The 19,233-nt window shown below is 35.5% G+C and overlaps 1 protein-coding gene across 1 annotated transcript in view; it reads left to right on the top strand.

Annotated features, from left to right (window-relative positions):
- FAT4 (FAT atypical cadherin 4) overlaps positions 1–19,233 on the top strand; it is a 189,358-nt gene that overhangs the window by 137,315 nt on the left and 32,810 nt on the right. The window contains exons 9-10 of the mRNA XM_036922957.2: positions 2,551–2,801; positions 4,751–9,100. Of these exons, the coding sequence (XP_036778852.2) occupies positions 2,551–2,801; positions 4,751–9,100 (4,601 nt within the window). The remainder of the gene's footprint in view (positions 1–2,550; positions 2,802–4,750; positions 9,101–19,233) is intronic.

Genomic DNA, 19,233 nt, shown 5'->3' on the forward strand with positions numbered 1-19,233 from the left:
AAATCAATGTAAACCAGTTCTGTATTGACAAACCTTGATCAAGAGTTCCTTTTGGCCTTAGCAAGCAGATGCAGCAATTCTTGTCTTCACTACATTCCCTCAGACCGGGTTTCACCTTCTTTATACTGTAGTACAATGGGGAAAGGGCATGTGGAAGTCACAAAGAAGTTCAAACTCTAGATTTACCATTTACAGATTGTATGCTTGTTGGGTAACTCTATTAGTCTACTTAGATTCATATTCTTCATCTGTGAAAGAAATACAGAACAAAATCAACTGTCAGGATTTTTCTTAGTAAATGAAAACATATACAAAATGGCTTGTTGCATTCTTGGTACACACAAACACAATAAGATGCTGCAGACCTTTAAAGACCAGCATAGTGTTCAGAGTTAATAAGATAGCACAAAACACAACCTGAAAAAATTCATAACTTAAACAGAAATTAATGTGGACCAGAGAAGCAAGGGAGATCCATGAAGGGATGAGAACAAACCAAGACTTATATAACAGAGGTGAGGAAAACCTGGGCATATTATTTTGGCAATCTATCTATTTGTAGAATCACTTGTGTTCCTTCTGTCTCAGTAGTACTTTTAACGCCCAAGTGTAAATTACACAGAACTGGTATTATAGATATTATATTACAGAATTCCTCATATTTTTGATGCACTTCAGAATCAGGTAAAGTCTAGAAAAAAGTTAATCACATATCAACATGGCAGTTTATTCTTTAACTTTTAAAAATAGTAACTATACTACCTACTTTTAAACAATCATGTGGGCCATAGTAGCTATTAGGACATAGATAAAGAATAAGGATTTACAGTACAAGATTCGTTTACAGATTATTTAGCTGAACCTGAACCAGAACTCATATAACTTGCCTTTCAACACATTCCTCTCTCTAGTGCGCCATGGGCTGATCAGATACAAAACATCCAAATTGAAATTTGCATGCATTTTTTCATCATTCTTATTTTATTTTTCTTTGTGAGTGCTTAAGGGAACCAATGTTTGATTGAGAGATGACCTTTGCTGTCATAAAGCTGTAAGAAAGTTTGTGGTGATGTGAATTACTTTTTTCCCTATTAAGTTACATGGTATTTTCTAATCCACTGATAGAAACAAGGTTTCCCGGAATAAAATCACACATAATTGAGGTTCCTACAGACTTTATCAGAGTGGTAAAATGATTCAATTATTTCATGAGTCCTGAAATTCTAACTTTCAAAATTCATTTATAAACCTCTAATATTTTTATTTTGAAAAAGGAGTAGGTATTTTCTACTGTGTAAGGTCAGTAATTATACTTTATAAAGAGTCACTTCTTGTTTAGAAAATATAGGCAGTGCTATTCTCAATCATTTCTGACCTGTGCCAAAAAAGTTTTAAACATCTGAGTGATATCAAGTACTTCATAAATACTGAAATCATTTCTCAACCAAACTCCCTCTCTATTCTGTTTTCTATTTTGTGCTCATTTTATAGGGCCTCTATTTTTTAAAATTTCAGCTCCCTGGAAGTTCATTATTTCTCTAAGAAAGGATGAAAATGCTGAAATGTTTGTTTTAACCTGCAAGCTTAATAGGAGGAATCTACACTCCATTGGAGGCAATGCAGGCTTTCTTAATGTTTCTGTTAGATACTTGCTGTTGCTATGTTTCAATGGCCACAAACTGAACCATAGAAACACATAGTTAATTCCAACAGAGCATTTCTTTGCTGATATAAAAGAGAAAACTTTAAAAGACATCAATTTCCTTAACTACTCTCCAAGTTTAAAAATTGTGGACCACAGCCAATTCTGAACGTTCAAAGGCTTAGCTACTTTCCTAGCTGATCTCCCATGAATGTACAGATAACTTTCCTCTTCAGAAAGAAGAGAGAAGCTATTCTCGGAGGAAACTCCTGCCCGCTAGCCAATCTGGTTAGCATCAAAATATTCATGAAAATGTCATACCTCTCCTGATATAAAGAAAGCAAAGTAACATAGCCATTTGAGGAATAACAAATGAGAGAATTAGTAACTCAGAATGTCTCTGTATAAACAACAGTTCTTTAGTTGTCCTATATAGTCAATATACATCACAATGTTTTGTCTTTGAAGAATAAGATCTTCAACTGATCTTTTGTGCCGTATTATGATACACAGCAGAAAAATAATTTGTAAATGCATTTAACAGATGTTCATTACTGATCCTGACCACTAAACACAATGCTAGAGCAAGACTCCAATATTTGCTTTCAGGATCACTTATTTATAACAAGGTAGTCTTCTTGGTATGTTTTAGAGCCTCATGATTTAAGAAGTTCTCAAACCTTGCAAAGACCTGCTTGAGGTCATTCGACATTTTACAGTAAAGACTGTCAATATGACATCCACGTAAAATTTGAAATATTTATCTTCCAGGCACATTCTTTACTTGTGTGATCTCACTTGTAATGTTTTTCTTTACATTTATGCACAGTTTTTAAAATTATAGTAAGTAGATGCTTCAATATATTAAAGCCAGAAGAAATAACGTCCATCTGTGCTCTCTGCTTTAGTTATAGGATCATTGGTGGAAACTCTCAGTTCACCATCAACCCATCCACAGGACAGATCATCACCAGCGCATTGTTAGACAGGGAAACAAAAGAGAATTACACGTTAGTAGTGGTCTCCAGTGATGCTGGATCCCCGGAGCCTCTTTCCAGTTCCACCAGTGTGCTTGTCACTGTGACCGATGTCAATGACAATCCACCAAGATTTCAGCATCACCCATATGTCACTCACATCCCGTCTCCTACTCCTCCAGGTAATCAAACCAACTCTGAGATCTCATGGGTAAATACAACCAATACATTGGACATGTTCTGTAAATACATTCCTGTTATTTTTTTATGGGCATTTCTGATATAGCCTAAGTTTGCAAATCCTCTAAAGTTCAATTTCTTTTGCGTAATGAGGAACATTGAATCTGAAAATTTAATTTTTTTATCCCCAATTGTGTTTAAGATTTTTTGTTATTGCCACATCTTTCCTAACACGATTTCTTCATATTTCTTGAATATTGTTAAATGATTAACACAGATACCACTTGGTAGTCAAGGAGGGTTCTGCCCTGAGATAATTTGTAAGTTCCTAGGAGAAGGTGAGTTTTTCCCTGAGAGGAAGTTCCCTGAGAGGAGGGACTTGTCTCTGTTTCTCATGCCATATCCTACTACCTGGAACATTATCTGTGAGGTAGTAGGCATTCAATTTATATTTGTTGGTAGAAAATGAATATTTTACTTCAATGCTTCCTCACAGATAGATTTTCAAAATGTTTAATGAATGAGTACTTATAATTAATTATTATTATTAATTTTATTTTATTCTAGTTTTGAAAGATGAAGTTTATGGAGTTATTATTGAACCACTTTCTCATTGACAATACACATTTATCTTCCTGTATAGATTTAGTTTGGTTTCATTTTCTTATTTGCCAAAAAAGCATACTCTGTTAAGGACTGCACAAATAATCTGCCATTTGTAATCTTTGAGGTGAATTTTCAAAGAGGAAAATATGTAAATAAGGCCATAATTTAATCTTTCTTCTTTAAAACATTTTTCATTGGAAGAATAACTAAATGGATCCAGGATTCCTCCTCTCAGTAATCTTTCATCTTCTTGCAAATGTCAAATTGATATCAGTGGAAAGTAAAAAATCCATAAATTTTTCCACAAAAGGAAAAGTCAGTTATCAAAATCATACATCCCTGCTGAAGGCGTTTAACTGAAATAATGCCTTCAGGCATGATCCTAATTATAGCCAATGTGTGGTGATGCAATATAACATCTCCTATAAAAAGTGAGTGTGTAATGCTTAAGCATCTTTTCCTCATTACACTTTTTATAATAAATCAAAATTACTGGTCTTTTTTTAAATAAAGGACTTTTTGCTTTTGTCACAAACTTTTCTGTAGGAGCAGGAATGAAGGTTTGGAAAAAGTTTTTGAATGAGTATAGTGAAAAAATGTCCTTATGACAGCTTTTCTGCATATTTCTGCTACAATCTGTTCCATTGGCATCCTCCTGAGCACTAATTTGTGCAACCCCAATTGAGTCCTTTCTTTGTTAATTCTTATTTCTTACTACTTCATAGTTGTTTTAACTGATTCATGGATATATGTGTGTGTGTATGTATATGTACGTGTGTATGTGCCTTATCTCCATGTGATAGCTCATGGACAAAATATTTTTGCTGTGAAACAGTGTGTATAAGGAATCAACAATATTTTAAAACATTTTTGTTGATATGATTACATTTTTGGTAATTCAAAGATGTTTGAAGTCATAATAGAGCAATTATCTTTTTACATTGGGCAGAAACATAGCTCTTAGCAGAGCTCACATATTATCATTGATGTTTGTTGGAAGTCAAGCTATGTTAGATTTTTCTCCTAGGAGCTATAATTCAGAATGATTAGCCACTGCTTCTTCCCTTTGCTTCTCTCAGAGGGATACTGAAATATTTTTAATACAGTTGACTGTGTGGATTTTAGTTAGAAAATGGCAGGTCAGTCCCTGACGACTGTCATTAAGCAGATCTGACTTGGGAACTTTGGAGGTAATGACACAAGAGGTCCTCTTCTTCCCCAGTAATCATGAGAAAATGAAGTTATATTAGGCAGCAATATAGTATTTCAGTACATTAACTCACTACCAAATGTTTTATGTGGGTTCTGTGTGATTTTTTAAAATTGTGTAATCCCTCTTTTCTAGGTTCATTTGTGTTTGCAGTTACAGTCACCGATGCTGATAGTGGACCCAATTCTGAACTGCATTATTCTCTTTCGGGTAGAAACTCTGAAAAATTTCACATTGACCCACTGAGGGGAGCGATCATGGCAGCTGGACCACTAAATGGAGCTTCAGAAGTGACATTTTCTGTACACGTAAAAGACGGTGGCTCATTTCCAAAGACAGATTCTACAACAGTGACTGTTAGATTTGCGAACAAGGCAGATTTCCCTAAAGTCAGAGCCAAAGAACAAACTTTCATGTTTCCTGAAAACCAACCAGTAGGCACTCTTGTCACTACCATCACAGGGTCCTCATTGAGAGGAGAACCTCTGTCCTATTATACTGCAAGTGGGAATCTTGGCAATACATTCCAAATCGATCAATTAACAGGGCAGGTGTCCATTAGTCAACCTCTGGATTTTGAAAGGATACAAAAATATGTTGTATGGATAGAGGCCAGAGATGGAGGTTTCCCTCCTTTTTCCTCTTATGAGAAACTTGACCTAACGGTATTAGATGTCAATGATAATTCTCCAGTTTTTAAGGAAGATCCATTTGTATCTGAAATATTGGAAAACCTTTCTCCTCGAAAAATACTTACTGTTTCAGCAATGGACAGGGACAGTGGACCCAATGGACAGTTAGATTATGAAATTGTTAGTGGCAATGAAGAACATAGCTTCAGCATCAATCATGCCACTGGTGAGATTAGAAGCACTCGACCTTTAGACAGGGAAAAAATAGCTCAGTATGTGCTTACCATAAAGTCCTCAGACAAAGGCTCCCCTTCTCAGAGTACCTCAGTAAAAGTCATCATCAACATTCTAGATGAAAATGACAATGCCCCTAGGTTTTCTCAAATATTTAGTGCCCATGTTCCTGAAAATTCCCCATTAGGATACACAGTTACACGTGTCACAACTTCCGATGAAGACATTGGGGTAAATGCAATTAGTAGGTATTCTATATTGGATACAAGTCTTCCATTTACAATTAATCCCAGCACAGGGGACATTGTAATTAGTAGACCTTTAAATAGGGAAGATACAGACCGTTACAGAATCCGAGTTTCTGCACATGATTCTGGGTGGACTGTAAGTACAGATGTCACAATATTTGTGACAGATGTAAATGACAATGCTCCAAGATTTAGCACACCCTCCTATTATTTAGATTGTCCAGAACTGACTGAAATTGGCTCCAGAGTGACTCAGGTGTCTGCAACGGATCCTGATGAAGGATCAAATGGACAAGTGTTTTATTTTATAAAATCTCAGTCGGAGTATTTCAGGATTAATGCCACCACAGGAGAGATTTTCAACAAACAAGTCTTAAAATACCAGAATGTCAGCGGCTTCAGTAACGTGAACATCAACAGACATAGTTTTATAGTGACATCTTCAGACCGAGGTGACCCTTCGTTACTCAGTGAGACAACAGTTACCATCAACACAGTGGACAGTAATGACAATGCACCACAATTTCTTAAAATTAAATATTTCACTCCAGTCACCAAAAATGTTAAAGTCGGCACAAAGTTAATCAAAGTTACTGCAGTAGATGACAGAGACTTTGGACTGAATTCTGAAGTGGAGTATTTAATTTCTACTGAAAACCATTTGGGAAAATTTCAGTTGGACAATCACACAGGGTGGATTTCAGTAACCTCTTCCCTGATGTCTGACTTGAATCAAAACTTTCTGATCACTGTCACTGCAAAGGATAAAGGAAACCCTCCACTTTCATCCCAAGCAACTGTTGAAATAATTGTTACTGAGGAAAACTACCATACACCTGAATTCTCTCAAAGCCACATGAGTGCAACCATCTCTGAAAGTCATAGTGTTGGAGCCACTGTCAGAACTGTTTCTGCAAGAGATAGAGACACAGCTATGAATGGCTTGATAAAGTACAGTATTTCTTCAGGAAATGAAGAAGGCATTTTTGCAATCAATTCCTCCACGGGGGTATTAACACTAGCCAAAGCGCTTGATTATGAGCTATGCCAGAAGCATGAAATGACTATTAGTGCCACAGATGGAGGATGGGTTGCAAGAACGGGCTACTGCAGTGTGACTGTAAATGTGGTTGATGTGAATGACAATTCTCCAGTATTCCTCCCTGATGAATACTTCCCTACTGTCCTAGAAAATGCCCCAAGTGGGACAATGGTTGTCCACCTAAATGCAACAGATGCTGACTCAGGAACCAACGCGGTGATTGCATACACTGTACAGTCATCTGACAGTGACCTCTTTGTCATTGACCCCAACACCGGACTCATCACCACTCAAGGCTTCTTGGACTTTGAAACCAAGCAGAGCTACCATCTTACTGTGAAAGCCTTCAATGTCCCCGAGGAAGAAAGGTGCAGTTTTGCTACTGTCAATATACAATTGAAAGGGACAAATGAATATGTGCCTCGTTTTGTTTCTAAACTTTACTATTTTGAAATCTCAGAGGCGGCTCCTAAAGGTACTATTGTTGGAGAAGTGTTCGCCAGTGACCGTGATCTGGGCACTGATGGGGAGGTACACTATTTGATTTTTGGTACCAGTAGAAAGAAGGGTTTCCAGATCAATAAGAAGACTGGACAAATTTATGTTTCTGGATTTCTTGATAGAGAAAAAGAAGAAAGGGTATCTTTGAAAGTACTGGCCAAGAATTTTGGCAGCATTAGGGGCGCAGATATAGATGAGGTCACTGTAAATGTCACTGTGCTTGATGCCAATGATCCACCTGTTTTTAGTCTGAACATCTACAGTGTCCAGATCAGTGAAGGGGTCCCGACTGGAACCCATGTGACCTTTGTCAGTGCCTTTGACTCGGACTCTGTCCCCAGCTGGAGCAGGTTTTCTTACTTCATTGGATCAGGGAATGAAAATGGAGCCTTTTCCATTAACCCACAGACAGGACAGATCACTGTCACTGCCGAATTAGATCGAGAAACCCTACCCATCTACAACCTCACAGTGTTGGCTACTGATTCAGGGACCCCCTCCGCTACAGGAAGTGCTTCCCTATTAGTCACCTTAGAGGATATAAATGATAATGGGCCTATGCTGACTGTCAGTGAAGGAGAAGTCATGGAAAACAAACGCCCAGGAGCTCTGGTGATGACCCTTCAGTCCACCGATCCTGACCTCCCTCCCAATCAAGGCCCCTTTACCTACTACTTGCTGAGCACAGGTCCTGCCACCAGCTATTTCAGTCTGAACACTGCTGGGGTCCTGAGCACCACTAGAGAGATTGACAGAGAGCAGATTGCCCACTTCTATCTGTCCGTGGTTACTAGGGATTCTGGTGTGCCTCAAATGTCTTCCACAGGAACCGTTCATATCACAGTCATAGACCAAAATGATAATCCTTCACAGTCTCGGACAGTGGAGATATTTGTTAATTATTATGGCAACTTGTTTCCTGGTGGGATTTTGGGCTCTGTGAAGCCACAGGATCCAGATGTGTTAGACACCTTCCACTGCTCCCTTACTTCAGGAGTCACAAGCCTGTTCAGTATTCCAAGGGGCACTTGTGATCTGAATTCCCAGCCAAGGTCCACAGATGGCACATTTGATCTCACTGTCCTTAGCAATGATGGCGTTCACAGCACAGTCACGAGCAATATCCGAGTTTTCTTTGCTGGATTTTCCAATGCTACTGTGGATAACAGCATCCTACTGCGTCTTGGTGTCCCATCAGTAAGGGACTTCTTGACTAACCACCACCTTCATTTCCTACGCATTGCCGGTTCACAACTGACAGGCCTAGGGACTGCTGTGCAACTCTATGGAGCCTATGAAGAGAACAATAGGACATTTCTTTTGGCAGCTGTGAAGCGAAACAATAATCAGTATGTGAACCCCAGTGGCGTAGCTACCTTCTTTGAAAGCATCAAAGAGATCCTTCTCCGGCAGAGTGGAGTAAAGGTAGAATCTGTGGATCATGACTCATGTATTCATGGCCCATGTCAGAACGGAGGGAGCTGTGTAAGGAGACTGGCTGTAAGCTCCGTGCTAAAGAGCCAGGAGAGTCTTCCAGTCATCATTGTGGCAAATGAACCTCTGCAGCCTTTCTTATGCAAGTGTCTGCCAGGTTATGCTGGTAGCTGGTGTGAAATAGACATAGATGAGTGTCTTCCATCCCCCTGCCACAATGGAGGGACCTGTCACAATTTAGTGGGAGGATTTTCATGCAGCTGCCTAGATGGCTTCACCGGCAGGGCCTGTGAAAGAGATATCAATGAGTGCCTGCCCAGTCCTTGCAAGAATGGTGCCATTTGCCAAAATTTTCCAGGGAGCTTCAACTGTGTTTGCAAAACTGGATACACAGGTATGACAATGCATGGCTTTTTTTTTTTAAGGCTTAAGCCATGTGAAGCATAATAGAATTTTGAATAATGAATTTTCTCAGTTTTAAATAATTTTCCATAGAAATGGGCATAATCATAGCAAATGCTTTAAGCATTTCCTACTGTACAAACACTGTTTGAAGCACTTGGTCTGTATTTATTTTATTTACTTCCTGCAAGAAACCTACAAGATAGGAATAATTATTCCTCAGTTCATATAAACAAGGAAGCTGAAGTAGAGAAAAGTTAAGTCAGTGTTCTAAGGTGACTCAGTTAATTTGCTGTAGAGTGGGAATGTAAGCCTACACAATTAATTCCAAAGTATAAGGGCTTAGCCAATCTGCTAAGTGTTTGTACAAGAGTAAAAAAGGGTGTAATATCTTCAAACCAAAGTGTTTTCAAGTTTAAAGGGCATAGTATATTTAAAGCATAAGACCTGGATCATCTTCTTAAATCACTGTGAGCAAATATTTTTGTTGATTACTTTATATTATTATCATCTTATCAAAGTCATCATTATTATTGAAATTTGACCCACACTGTGAGGAGAATGCAGCAAGAATAGTGTTTTAAAAATTGGGATTAAAATGCCTTTTATTTCTACTAGTCAAGTAGAAAGCATAATAGCTGATTTCTCAGGTAAGCTACAACAAAATTGAACCACAATTTTCCTTAACATGCTAGAAGCACAATTAAACACATTGCAGCAAATTTGTTCAACAGGTATTTGGCATTCTAATAGGACGTGTTGTATAAATAGACACATGGATATATATATTCTGTTTTGCAGAATAATATTTCAAAGGGAGTTTTTTTTTTTTTTTTTTTTTTTAATTGAAGGGTAGTTGACAACAGTATTGCATTACATTAGTTTCAGGTGTACAACACAGTGATTCAACATTTATATACATGATAATTCTAGGTACCAGGTATCACCATACCAGGTTGTTACAATATTTTGACTATATTCCTTATGCTATACATTACATCCCGGTTACTTATTTATTTTACAATTGGAAGTGTGTTTATATATATATATATATATATATGTATATATATATTTTGTGAGGGCATCTCTCATATTTATTGATCAAATAGTTGTTAACCACAATAAATTTCTGTATAGGGGGGTCAATACTCAATGCACAATCATTAATCCACCCCAAGCCTAATTTTCGTCAGTCTCCAATCTTCTGATGCATAACGAACAAATTCTTACATGGAGTACAAATTCTTACATAGTGAATAAGTTACATGGTGAACAGTGCAAGGGCAGTCATCACAGAAGCTTTCGGTTTTGTTCATGCATTATGAACTATACACAGTCAGTTCAAATATGAATATTCATTTGATTTTTAAACTTGATTTATATGTGGATACCACATTTCTCTATTATTATTATTTTTAATAAAATGCTGAAGTAGGTAGATACGAGATAAAGGTAGAAAACAGAGTTTAGTGTTGTAAGAGAGCAAATGTAGATGATCAGGTGTGTGCCTGTAGACTATGTGTTAATCCGAGCTAGACGAGGGCAATAAACATCCACGTATGCAGAAGATTTCTCTCAGAACATGAGGGGGGAGGTTCTAAGCCTCACCTCTGCTGCTCCCCATTTTCTCACCACCAAAGGGAGTTTTTTAAGAAAACTCATGTGTATATCACCTTTTTAAAAGATGCCCATCTGTGTATACTTATTGTTTCATATTTGGAGACCTGAATTGTTTGATGGTGATATAAAGCAAGTTTAAACAGATACATATATCTGTTTCTATCTCTAATTATCTATCTGTCATCTATAATTAATTGATCAGTGCTTGGTGAGCTTTCAACTGTGCACAAATATTATGCTGTTGATAAGTTGGAGAGGGATGCTCTCTGTTATAATTTGAACACTATACATTTTTAGAACATATATATTACATTGGGTTGTTCTGTCATTTTTTCAAACACAATTTAAAATACTAGTTAAACAGATAAGATCAGGATATATTTTAAAATATTTTTGTAGCTGTTTTGCCAAATAATATTTCAAAGGGAGTTTTTTAAGAAAACTCATGTGTATATCACATTTTTAAAAGATGCCCATCTGTGTATATTTACTATTTCATATTTGGAGACCTGAATTGCTTGATGGTGATATAAAGCAAGTTTTAAAAAGCCAAGGCAGAACATAGAAACTCTGCCTTCTAACAAAACAATACCCTTGAAATATAAATGAAGAAGTGGGGCAACGATAATGTGTAATGGGAAGAATCAAAGGACTTGGTAGTATATGATTTAGCTATAGCTTTTGGAAATTATTTAACCTGGCTGACCTTCAATTACCCCATGTGTAAAATGAGAATAATCATACTTACTTATCTTTTCGGCTTGTAATGAGTAAAGATAATGAGATAATGCTTGCAAAACGCCTAGCACAGTGTCCAGCGCTCAGTATGTAGCAGTGCTGGTAGTATAGCATTACTGTGGTGCTAGCAATAGAGGGGTGACACGGACTTTCTAAAAAGGCAGCCTCAGTGGCACAAGGTAAGGGTGCGTCTTCCCAGAGCTGTATCCCTAGCATCGTGAATAATAGGGCTATGGACATACTTAAGAGTTCAGCATTTTTAATAAGCCTTTTCCCTCTTTCCCACTCCACCCCCCAAAATCACTTAACTCTGCTGAGAATTTGACAATAAGTTTTTGTTGATAAATGTTTTGGTCCCATTGTAGTATGTAATAAACTCATTCACACTTAGATTTAGAATGAGTTTACATTTAGTCCTAGAATGAGAAACTGCGAATGAATTTGGTAGAGACCAGGAGCAGAGAAAGTACCGTTAGTGAACAAAGACACCATGTGCCGATTTCAGCGTGCATGCTGCGTTGTGCCCGGGCACGGGACTGGTGCTTTCACATTACTTCCCTCTAGTTGGTTTCTTCCTTAGATTCATTGTATTTAAATGTGCATTGCATTCTTCTCTAAATGTAATCATTGAAACTTTTAGGAATACCCAAAAAGGAAAACTTTTTAGGAATGAAAGGAAGAAAAACTTCTTTTCATTATGAAACATTAGTAATATTTATCAAGTGACTATTTAAAGCACTGTCTGAAATTCCTTGCGTCATAGACATTATTATTCATTTAATTATTCGTTTAGTTCCCCTCAAACTCTATGAAATTGATATTATTATTATAATATCTATTTTAAATACAAAAAGTTGGGTCTTAGAGGGATTAAAAGAGATCAAATAAGTTGCCTCAAGCATGTCACAGAAAGTGGTCTAACGAGGTTTTGACTCTAAGCATGACGCCAGAGCCTCTGCCTTTTATACGCGTGTCAACACTCCATCACACTTTGATGTGCACTTACTGTATAGCAATGTAGCAAGTCCTTGATATCTTCTCAGAATTTTTTGCCATTATTCGACTTGATCCTTACAGAAAGTCTATGAGATAGTGTATTAGTTTGAGACCAGTAAGGAACTGAAATCACTTTAGGACCATCAGGTAAGAAGCTGTTTAATACAAGAAAAGAGCTTACAAAGTCTTCAAACTGGCTAAGAGTGAAGGTAGGAAAATTCACCAGTGACCACAGCAATAAGGACACTGTAGGTGTGGCAAGATAACACTGCTGCTGGCTGCCTGCAGTGCTGTGGTGAGTGACTCCCAGACTTGGTCCCTGTGTTGCTTTTACCCTTCATATATCCCTCGACTGATGCACAGGCAGAATCTAAACCTGAGTCCTGCTGGAAGGGAGTTTAGAGAAGGTAGCTTTCTCACTGCCAGCCCCTGTAAGGGTGGGAATGGGCATAGAAATATACTTTTATTACTCCTATGCTATGTTTTAGAAAACTGAACCTGCACTCTAGTGACTGGCCAGAGCTGTGAAACACTGAACCATAACCTCTTCCTGTAAGGAGAGTTATTTGAAGTTATACATTAATTTTACACACTGTTCATCTTCAGAGCTCACTGAAATCTCCATTTGCATAGTTGGAGATATGAACAAGAGTGATATAAACAAGTATAAAATTGAATGGCTAATATGAATCTTACTAAATTTTTTGAATCATGTAATTCATTTTTTAAATTTTATTTGCATACTTCATCCATTTAGAGGTACCCTTTCCAGTTAGTCTTCACCAGGTAACCTGACTCAGGAAGATGGAGTAAAATGCACCTAAACAACTTAAAAAGCGAATCAGAGCTAATCAGCCATAAGACAAAATTTATGCTTAAGCATTTGTGTGCCTCATAGAACAAATTTTTTTAAAATATTCATTCTAGCTAGATTTTATTTCTGTTAACATTAAGTAATTGTAAAGCCTTCTTCAAAACCAGTATATATTCAAATATTTTTTGGATCAACAAAATTATTTCAAATCACCTATGTTTTCCTATTTTACTTTTGTGAACTTTCACCTGCATTTTTAAAGTGACTTTTAAACACTATGCCATTATATACTGGAGCTGGGAGATTTTCTTACTTTCTCCTTAAAATAATCCTCAGCCAATAGCCCCCATCTCACACGACACACACACACACACACACACACACCATTGCAAATTTCATGTGAAATTAGAAATTATGCTAAAGATTAGAAGAGTGAGTAGCTTAAGAACTGCTGCAAACTGAGACTTTACCCTATGAATCCCATAGGGAGTGACTAAGTATTAGCTGAACAGGGATTTTGTGTGGAGAACATCTTGTTAGGATGAAAGAGTGAAAGGGAAGACTACCACAAAAAATGTGCAGAGATAGATTGCCACCAGTTTATTCCTGAAATATTTTTTTTCAGTTTATTTTCAAGTTTGTGACCATAGGGTCACATAATAAATGAAATAAGGATATTTTAAGTGAGTGATTTAGAATGAATTAATTTGCTTGTATAGCTTGTGTTTCAGACTCTTTTTCTTATTTGCTGGAAAAAGAACCAAAAGGGAATTGAAAACAAAAATAGTGAAACTTCATATCCAGTTACTATCACTTCATGTTTCATTGTTGAGAAAACTTCCCTATAATTTAGTTTTTGTATCACTAAATGGAACTTTGATTAGCTGTAATATAGGTATTAGAAAAGATGAATAAATTTTTGCATAGCATAGGGCATGTGAAAAATTGACTTCTAGATTTCCACAAAGTTTAATAATACTAGAAATTACATCAGTTGTCAATATGCCTCAGTAAATCTAAAGAAAATGTCTTCCACGTTATTTGTGCCTTAGAAGTTCTGCGGATCTTAGAGGAAATCAGCAGCTTAATAACAACAAATCCAGTATTTCTTTTCCTATACAAATGAAAATTTCTTGTACTTAATAGAACACTACTTAACAAAAAGCACAGTTATAGTCAGTAACCACCTAGCATTTGTTGTCCTGATCCAGGTTTTCACCATTTATAGCATGTCCCTGCATTAAGTCCTTCACAGGAGTGGATGGTGTTATAAAACACAGCATGTAGATAGAGCTTATTTCTAAATCTGTGTCTTTCCTAGGAGAATTAGTTTTTAGCCTCTTTAACCTTTCCCATTCACTTTCACACATCTGGATGCATTTTAGGTGTGGTATTTGGAGTAATGCCAGGGATTTATTACTATATGGAGAAGTTTTCCTATCATCTCAAGTAAGTCCTGATATTTCAGGAGAGGATGAGATTTGTCCATTCATTACTTTTATGTCATTTGACAGTATAAATAGGAATTTTTTTCCAGACATATGAAGTTATATACAGGTTGTGCATAGTAATTTTAGAGAAACTTGGGAAACATTTGCTTTCAAAAGATGGGAATAGTAATTTAGAATCATTCTTTTAAAATCATGACAGTCCTATGTTAATATTATCTATAATAAATGGCCAAGTAACCATAGAACATAAACAACCTTTAGTGAATTGATACGATATGAAATTTTCTGTGAGTTACAGAAAAGTAGCTCATTTAAGAGAGGATAAAAGGCCCATTTCTTATTTTGATTTTATTTCAAAGAGTGGAGTTGGTTTACCTTAAAATATAACTTACAAGTTATCAAAGCATTAATAACAGGCTTCTAGTGGCTTAAATGGTTCTTATTTGTGCAGAAAACAAGCATGTGTTTGTAAGCTTATGGATATTGTGAATGCCATTATACATAATCATGTGCAGTATCATTGAGATTGTATTTGTGTAGGTTTTAAAATACAAAGGAAAAGCAGGTTTTTATTTTGCTTTTTTTAAAATTTACTAGCAGTCCTCATTAAACTGGATATTTTTGCTTTGTTTTGATGTAAGAAGACCATAATGAAACCACAGAGCTATTCGATCAGGGTATTTAGGTGAGCTCTCTTCATGGTGCTGTTCACATAGTGTGCAAAAACCAGCTACTTTCTGCTAAAATTATGAAAAAGCTTATAGGCATAAATATTCAAAATAAGTAGCATGTATGTATTACAGAATTATATTTGCTAATAAAGTAAACAATTTAGATACAAAATGGGCTTTGATAGTTGCACATAGTCTCCCTTCTCCTCTATAAGGAGATATAAGTACAAGAGATGAAAAGTAATACTTGTGATGATATAATATATATGTGATCTAAGATATTAAGTTGAAGCCTACATGAACTTCAGGATATCTGAAATCATCAAATCCTTATGGGGTGGCCAAATTTAACAGGTGAGAATAAATTTAGCTCTGGTCTACATCAGTTAACATTAAAATGTGCTATTGAACAAGTAAAACTTGAATATATATCTTTGTTGAAAAGACTATAGGTGATCACAACAGATTAAATTTATGGGCAACACTTCATCACACCTTCTTCCCCTAAACATGAAGATATATGCTAAATTTCTCCTTCAAGTTAAACTATGATCTTGGAGACTCTGAGATACCCTGGCCACCTGTTATGCATTGATTTGCATCTTCAGTAATTCCTATTCTCCATGTGCAAAGAGCTTATACTTCCTGAATCACATCTCCTTCTATCTATGATTTATAATGTATTATCAACTCAATTAACTGATGTACGTCAAAGCAATGAGATCTCTTTTTTCTTTTAAGGAGCTGCTATGACAGTTAACATATCTTAATAGGAAAAAAGCTCCTTTAGTTCATAAGACAGACAGGGATACATACCTTCACATACGCCCTATCAGTGTACTCCCAAGCCTCAAGTCGCTGGGAGTACACTGATAGGGTTTACGCGAAGGTATCCCTGTCAATTGTTAATTGACTTGCAGCATTAATTAAGTTAATGATCCAAGATTGTATTTCAAGGTGCTCCAGCACAAGTTTGAGTAATTCAAACTGCTGCATTCTCTGATCATCATTATGCTGTCAACACTAGAATTTAAGTAGATAGATATGTGCAGAACAATACAGAATTTATTGCTGACTTCTAATTGGGTAATAAAGCATGAAATTTCCAAACCTGAAAATAGCATTCAAAGATCTTTCTCTCTATTCCAAGTAAAATTAAGACACCTTCCCTTCACATAAAAGACAAGTCCTTTTAACAATAATCTAAATTGCAACAATAACTTTGCAGACTATATCTTTGACTCTAGAATGGCACCCTTTTTCAAATTCACTAATGGTTAAAAAATTAACTTATTAAATGGAGTACTCAAACTAAATTTCTGAATGGTAAATAATTTGTATACTCTAACACCAACAAATCAGACTGTTTTTCCCAAACTCAACAATAAATTCATTTACTCAACCTCTAGCAAAGTCATTTCTACATTTTTTATAATAATCTGTTAAGGAAAAATAAGAAAATAAAAAACCAGCTTAATGTTAATTGAAAGGTTGAATTTTTTTCTCTTACTAATGTGTATTTATATTATTGTATACTCAAAGAATCAGATTCCATTAGAATTTATTTTAACTTTAAAAATAATTTATTCTCAAACTAATATTTTCTTTGTAAATTCTGCCATTTCCATAGTTGCTGTATGTTTAATACATGAGTAAGTGCTATTTATTTTGGGTTGTCTTTCCACCTCTCACGTTGGACTAACTGAAATAACCTATAGTTTATATTTAAACTTAACCTATATGTCTGTGGTAAAAATGTCATATTGTAAGGGGTAAATAAGATAAATATTTACATGTATTACAAAAAAAAACACCTAGATTTCATTTGTGTTGTTTAAACCAAGGTTTGAAAAAGGTAATCATTCCCAACAAAAAAAGATTCAAAAAAGGATATGGCTGAGATTTATAGGATCAGTGGTTTGGGTTTTTATATTTTTATGTATTTTTCTTGGAGAATATGTATGTCCAAATATTTGAGTAAGTACTATACATGACAGAGACCCCTAAGTTGGTTAGCCTTTGTTCCCCATTTCCAGTCTTCAAGAAGTGAAGTTTATAATTTTGTAGCCTACTGACTTGTTTTCGCAATATAAAGGTTATACTGACTACACCTATAAGGTATGTTAATATATGTATTTAATACATTTTTACTTACCTATAAAATATGCTAATCTATGTATTTATGCATTACTTTTAACTCAACTCTAAAAGAAATTTTCAAAAAACAAAAAGAAAATTAAACCTTACTTAGTCCAATAGCATATGTGAAAATCATTAACACTCTTATAGTGGAAAAAAATGAAAGTAGTGGGATGTGACTCTCCTGATAGTAAATAAATAATCATAAGTATAGACAATTGGTCTTACATATACTTCATTGGACAATACTGATATTGTATTAAGAAAGAAAAAACCTGACTTTTCCACAATGATTTGTCATATAGTCAGTTGGAAAACACCATAGGAGAGAATTCTCCTAGGACACAGCATCTCTCTGGTGTGATATTTTGTACAGACTTGCAGTAAAGTTGTCCTGCCTATTTCTCTAATGTAACACATTGCTACAATACTTAAAACTTAGTTTCTGTGCCTCTGTATTGGTAACTTGTTTATTTTTATTGTTTCCCCTTAGAATAGAAAGCTGTTCTGCAGTTGTTACTGTTTTACCTTATAAGGAGGTTTTCAGTTTTATTTATGAAGGAAAAAACTGTTTTAGTGACTCTGTGATATAGAGAAATGTGTTTAGCTAGCAGTGTCATGAGGGCTGATTCATACTTATAATTTCAAATCAGAACAATTGTAGATACACAATCAGGCCATGAAAACAGAACTAAGTTGAACAAAAAACTTTGACTATGTCTTAAGCATAATAAATATGATGAAATGGAGTATCTATGCTTAACATTAAGTCTAGTTGTGCATACAAAAGTTACATGCTTTCATGAGACATTTAATAAAGGCATTAGTGTAATCAGGCCAAGAAGTAGAAAATAGCTTTACAGAAACAAACTCTATTTAATGAAATAATTAGACCCCTCTATCAATGAATGGAAATTAACTAAAAACTTGATAACATCTCTTCATTTTCTTGGACTTAGAAAACTAGAAGCTGTTCTAACAAATATGTTATATATATAATAGTAGTTTAAGGTTATAGAACAGTGTTATTAGAACACATTTAAATAAAATTAAAAATGCACGTATACCACCATAACAACAAATGGAACTGGCTTTTTACCCTAAATTTGGCCAACAAGTAATCAGTTATTCAGTCATAGCTTTGTGGAACCTGGATTTGAGAGCAGACCTACATTGGTGTATGCCATAGTTTTATAATCTCGTAAGCAAGATATTAGATTTCAAGGGCCTCTTCTCCTTCATCTGTGTTTCCTGTTGCATGGATTAATTCCCTCCACTATAATGGAAACACCATATTAAGGCACTTATCTGCTTTTTTGATTGCCATATCCCCATTCCTAGCATGCCTGGCCCATAATAGGCACTTGGACAACATTAGTTGATTCAATTTAACAAGATGACCTATAAAAAATGCCTTTATAAACTGAAAAATATGCTGGTTAGATATTATTGTTTTAGAAAAAAGGCAAAGTTTATACATAATTTGTAATCAAGAATAAATCCTAGGTATTTGAAAGTATATTTGATATGTTTTCTTATTTCTTACTCTAATTTACAGTAGGTATATATAAGGGATATTTCTTGAGAGCGAAAAGGATTATAGTTTGACAAATAAGCTAAATGAGATTGATTCTTACTTTTGTAAAATATGAGTCTTTGAAATTCCTCTGGTGAAAATAGTACTGCAAAAGTTTCA

This window comes from Manis pentadactyla, chromosome 5, assembly GCF_030020395.1.
Source record: "Manis pentadactyla isolate mManPen7 chromosome 5, mManPen7.hap1, whole genome shotgun sequence".
NCBI classification, from domain to species: Eukaryota; Metazoa; Chordata; class Mammalia; order Pholidota; family Manidae; genus Manis; species Manis pentadactyla.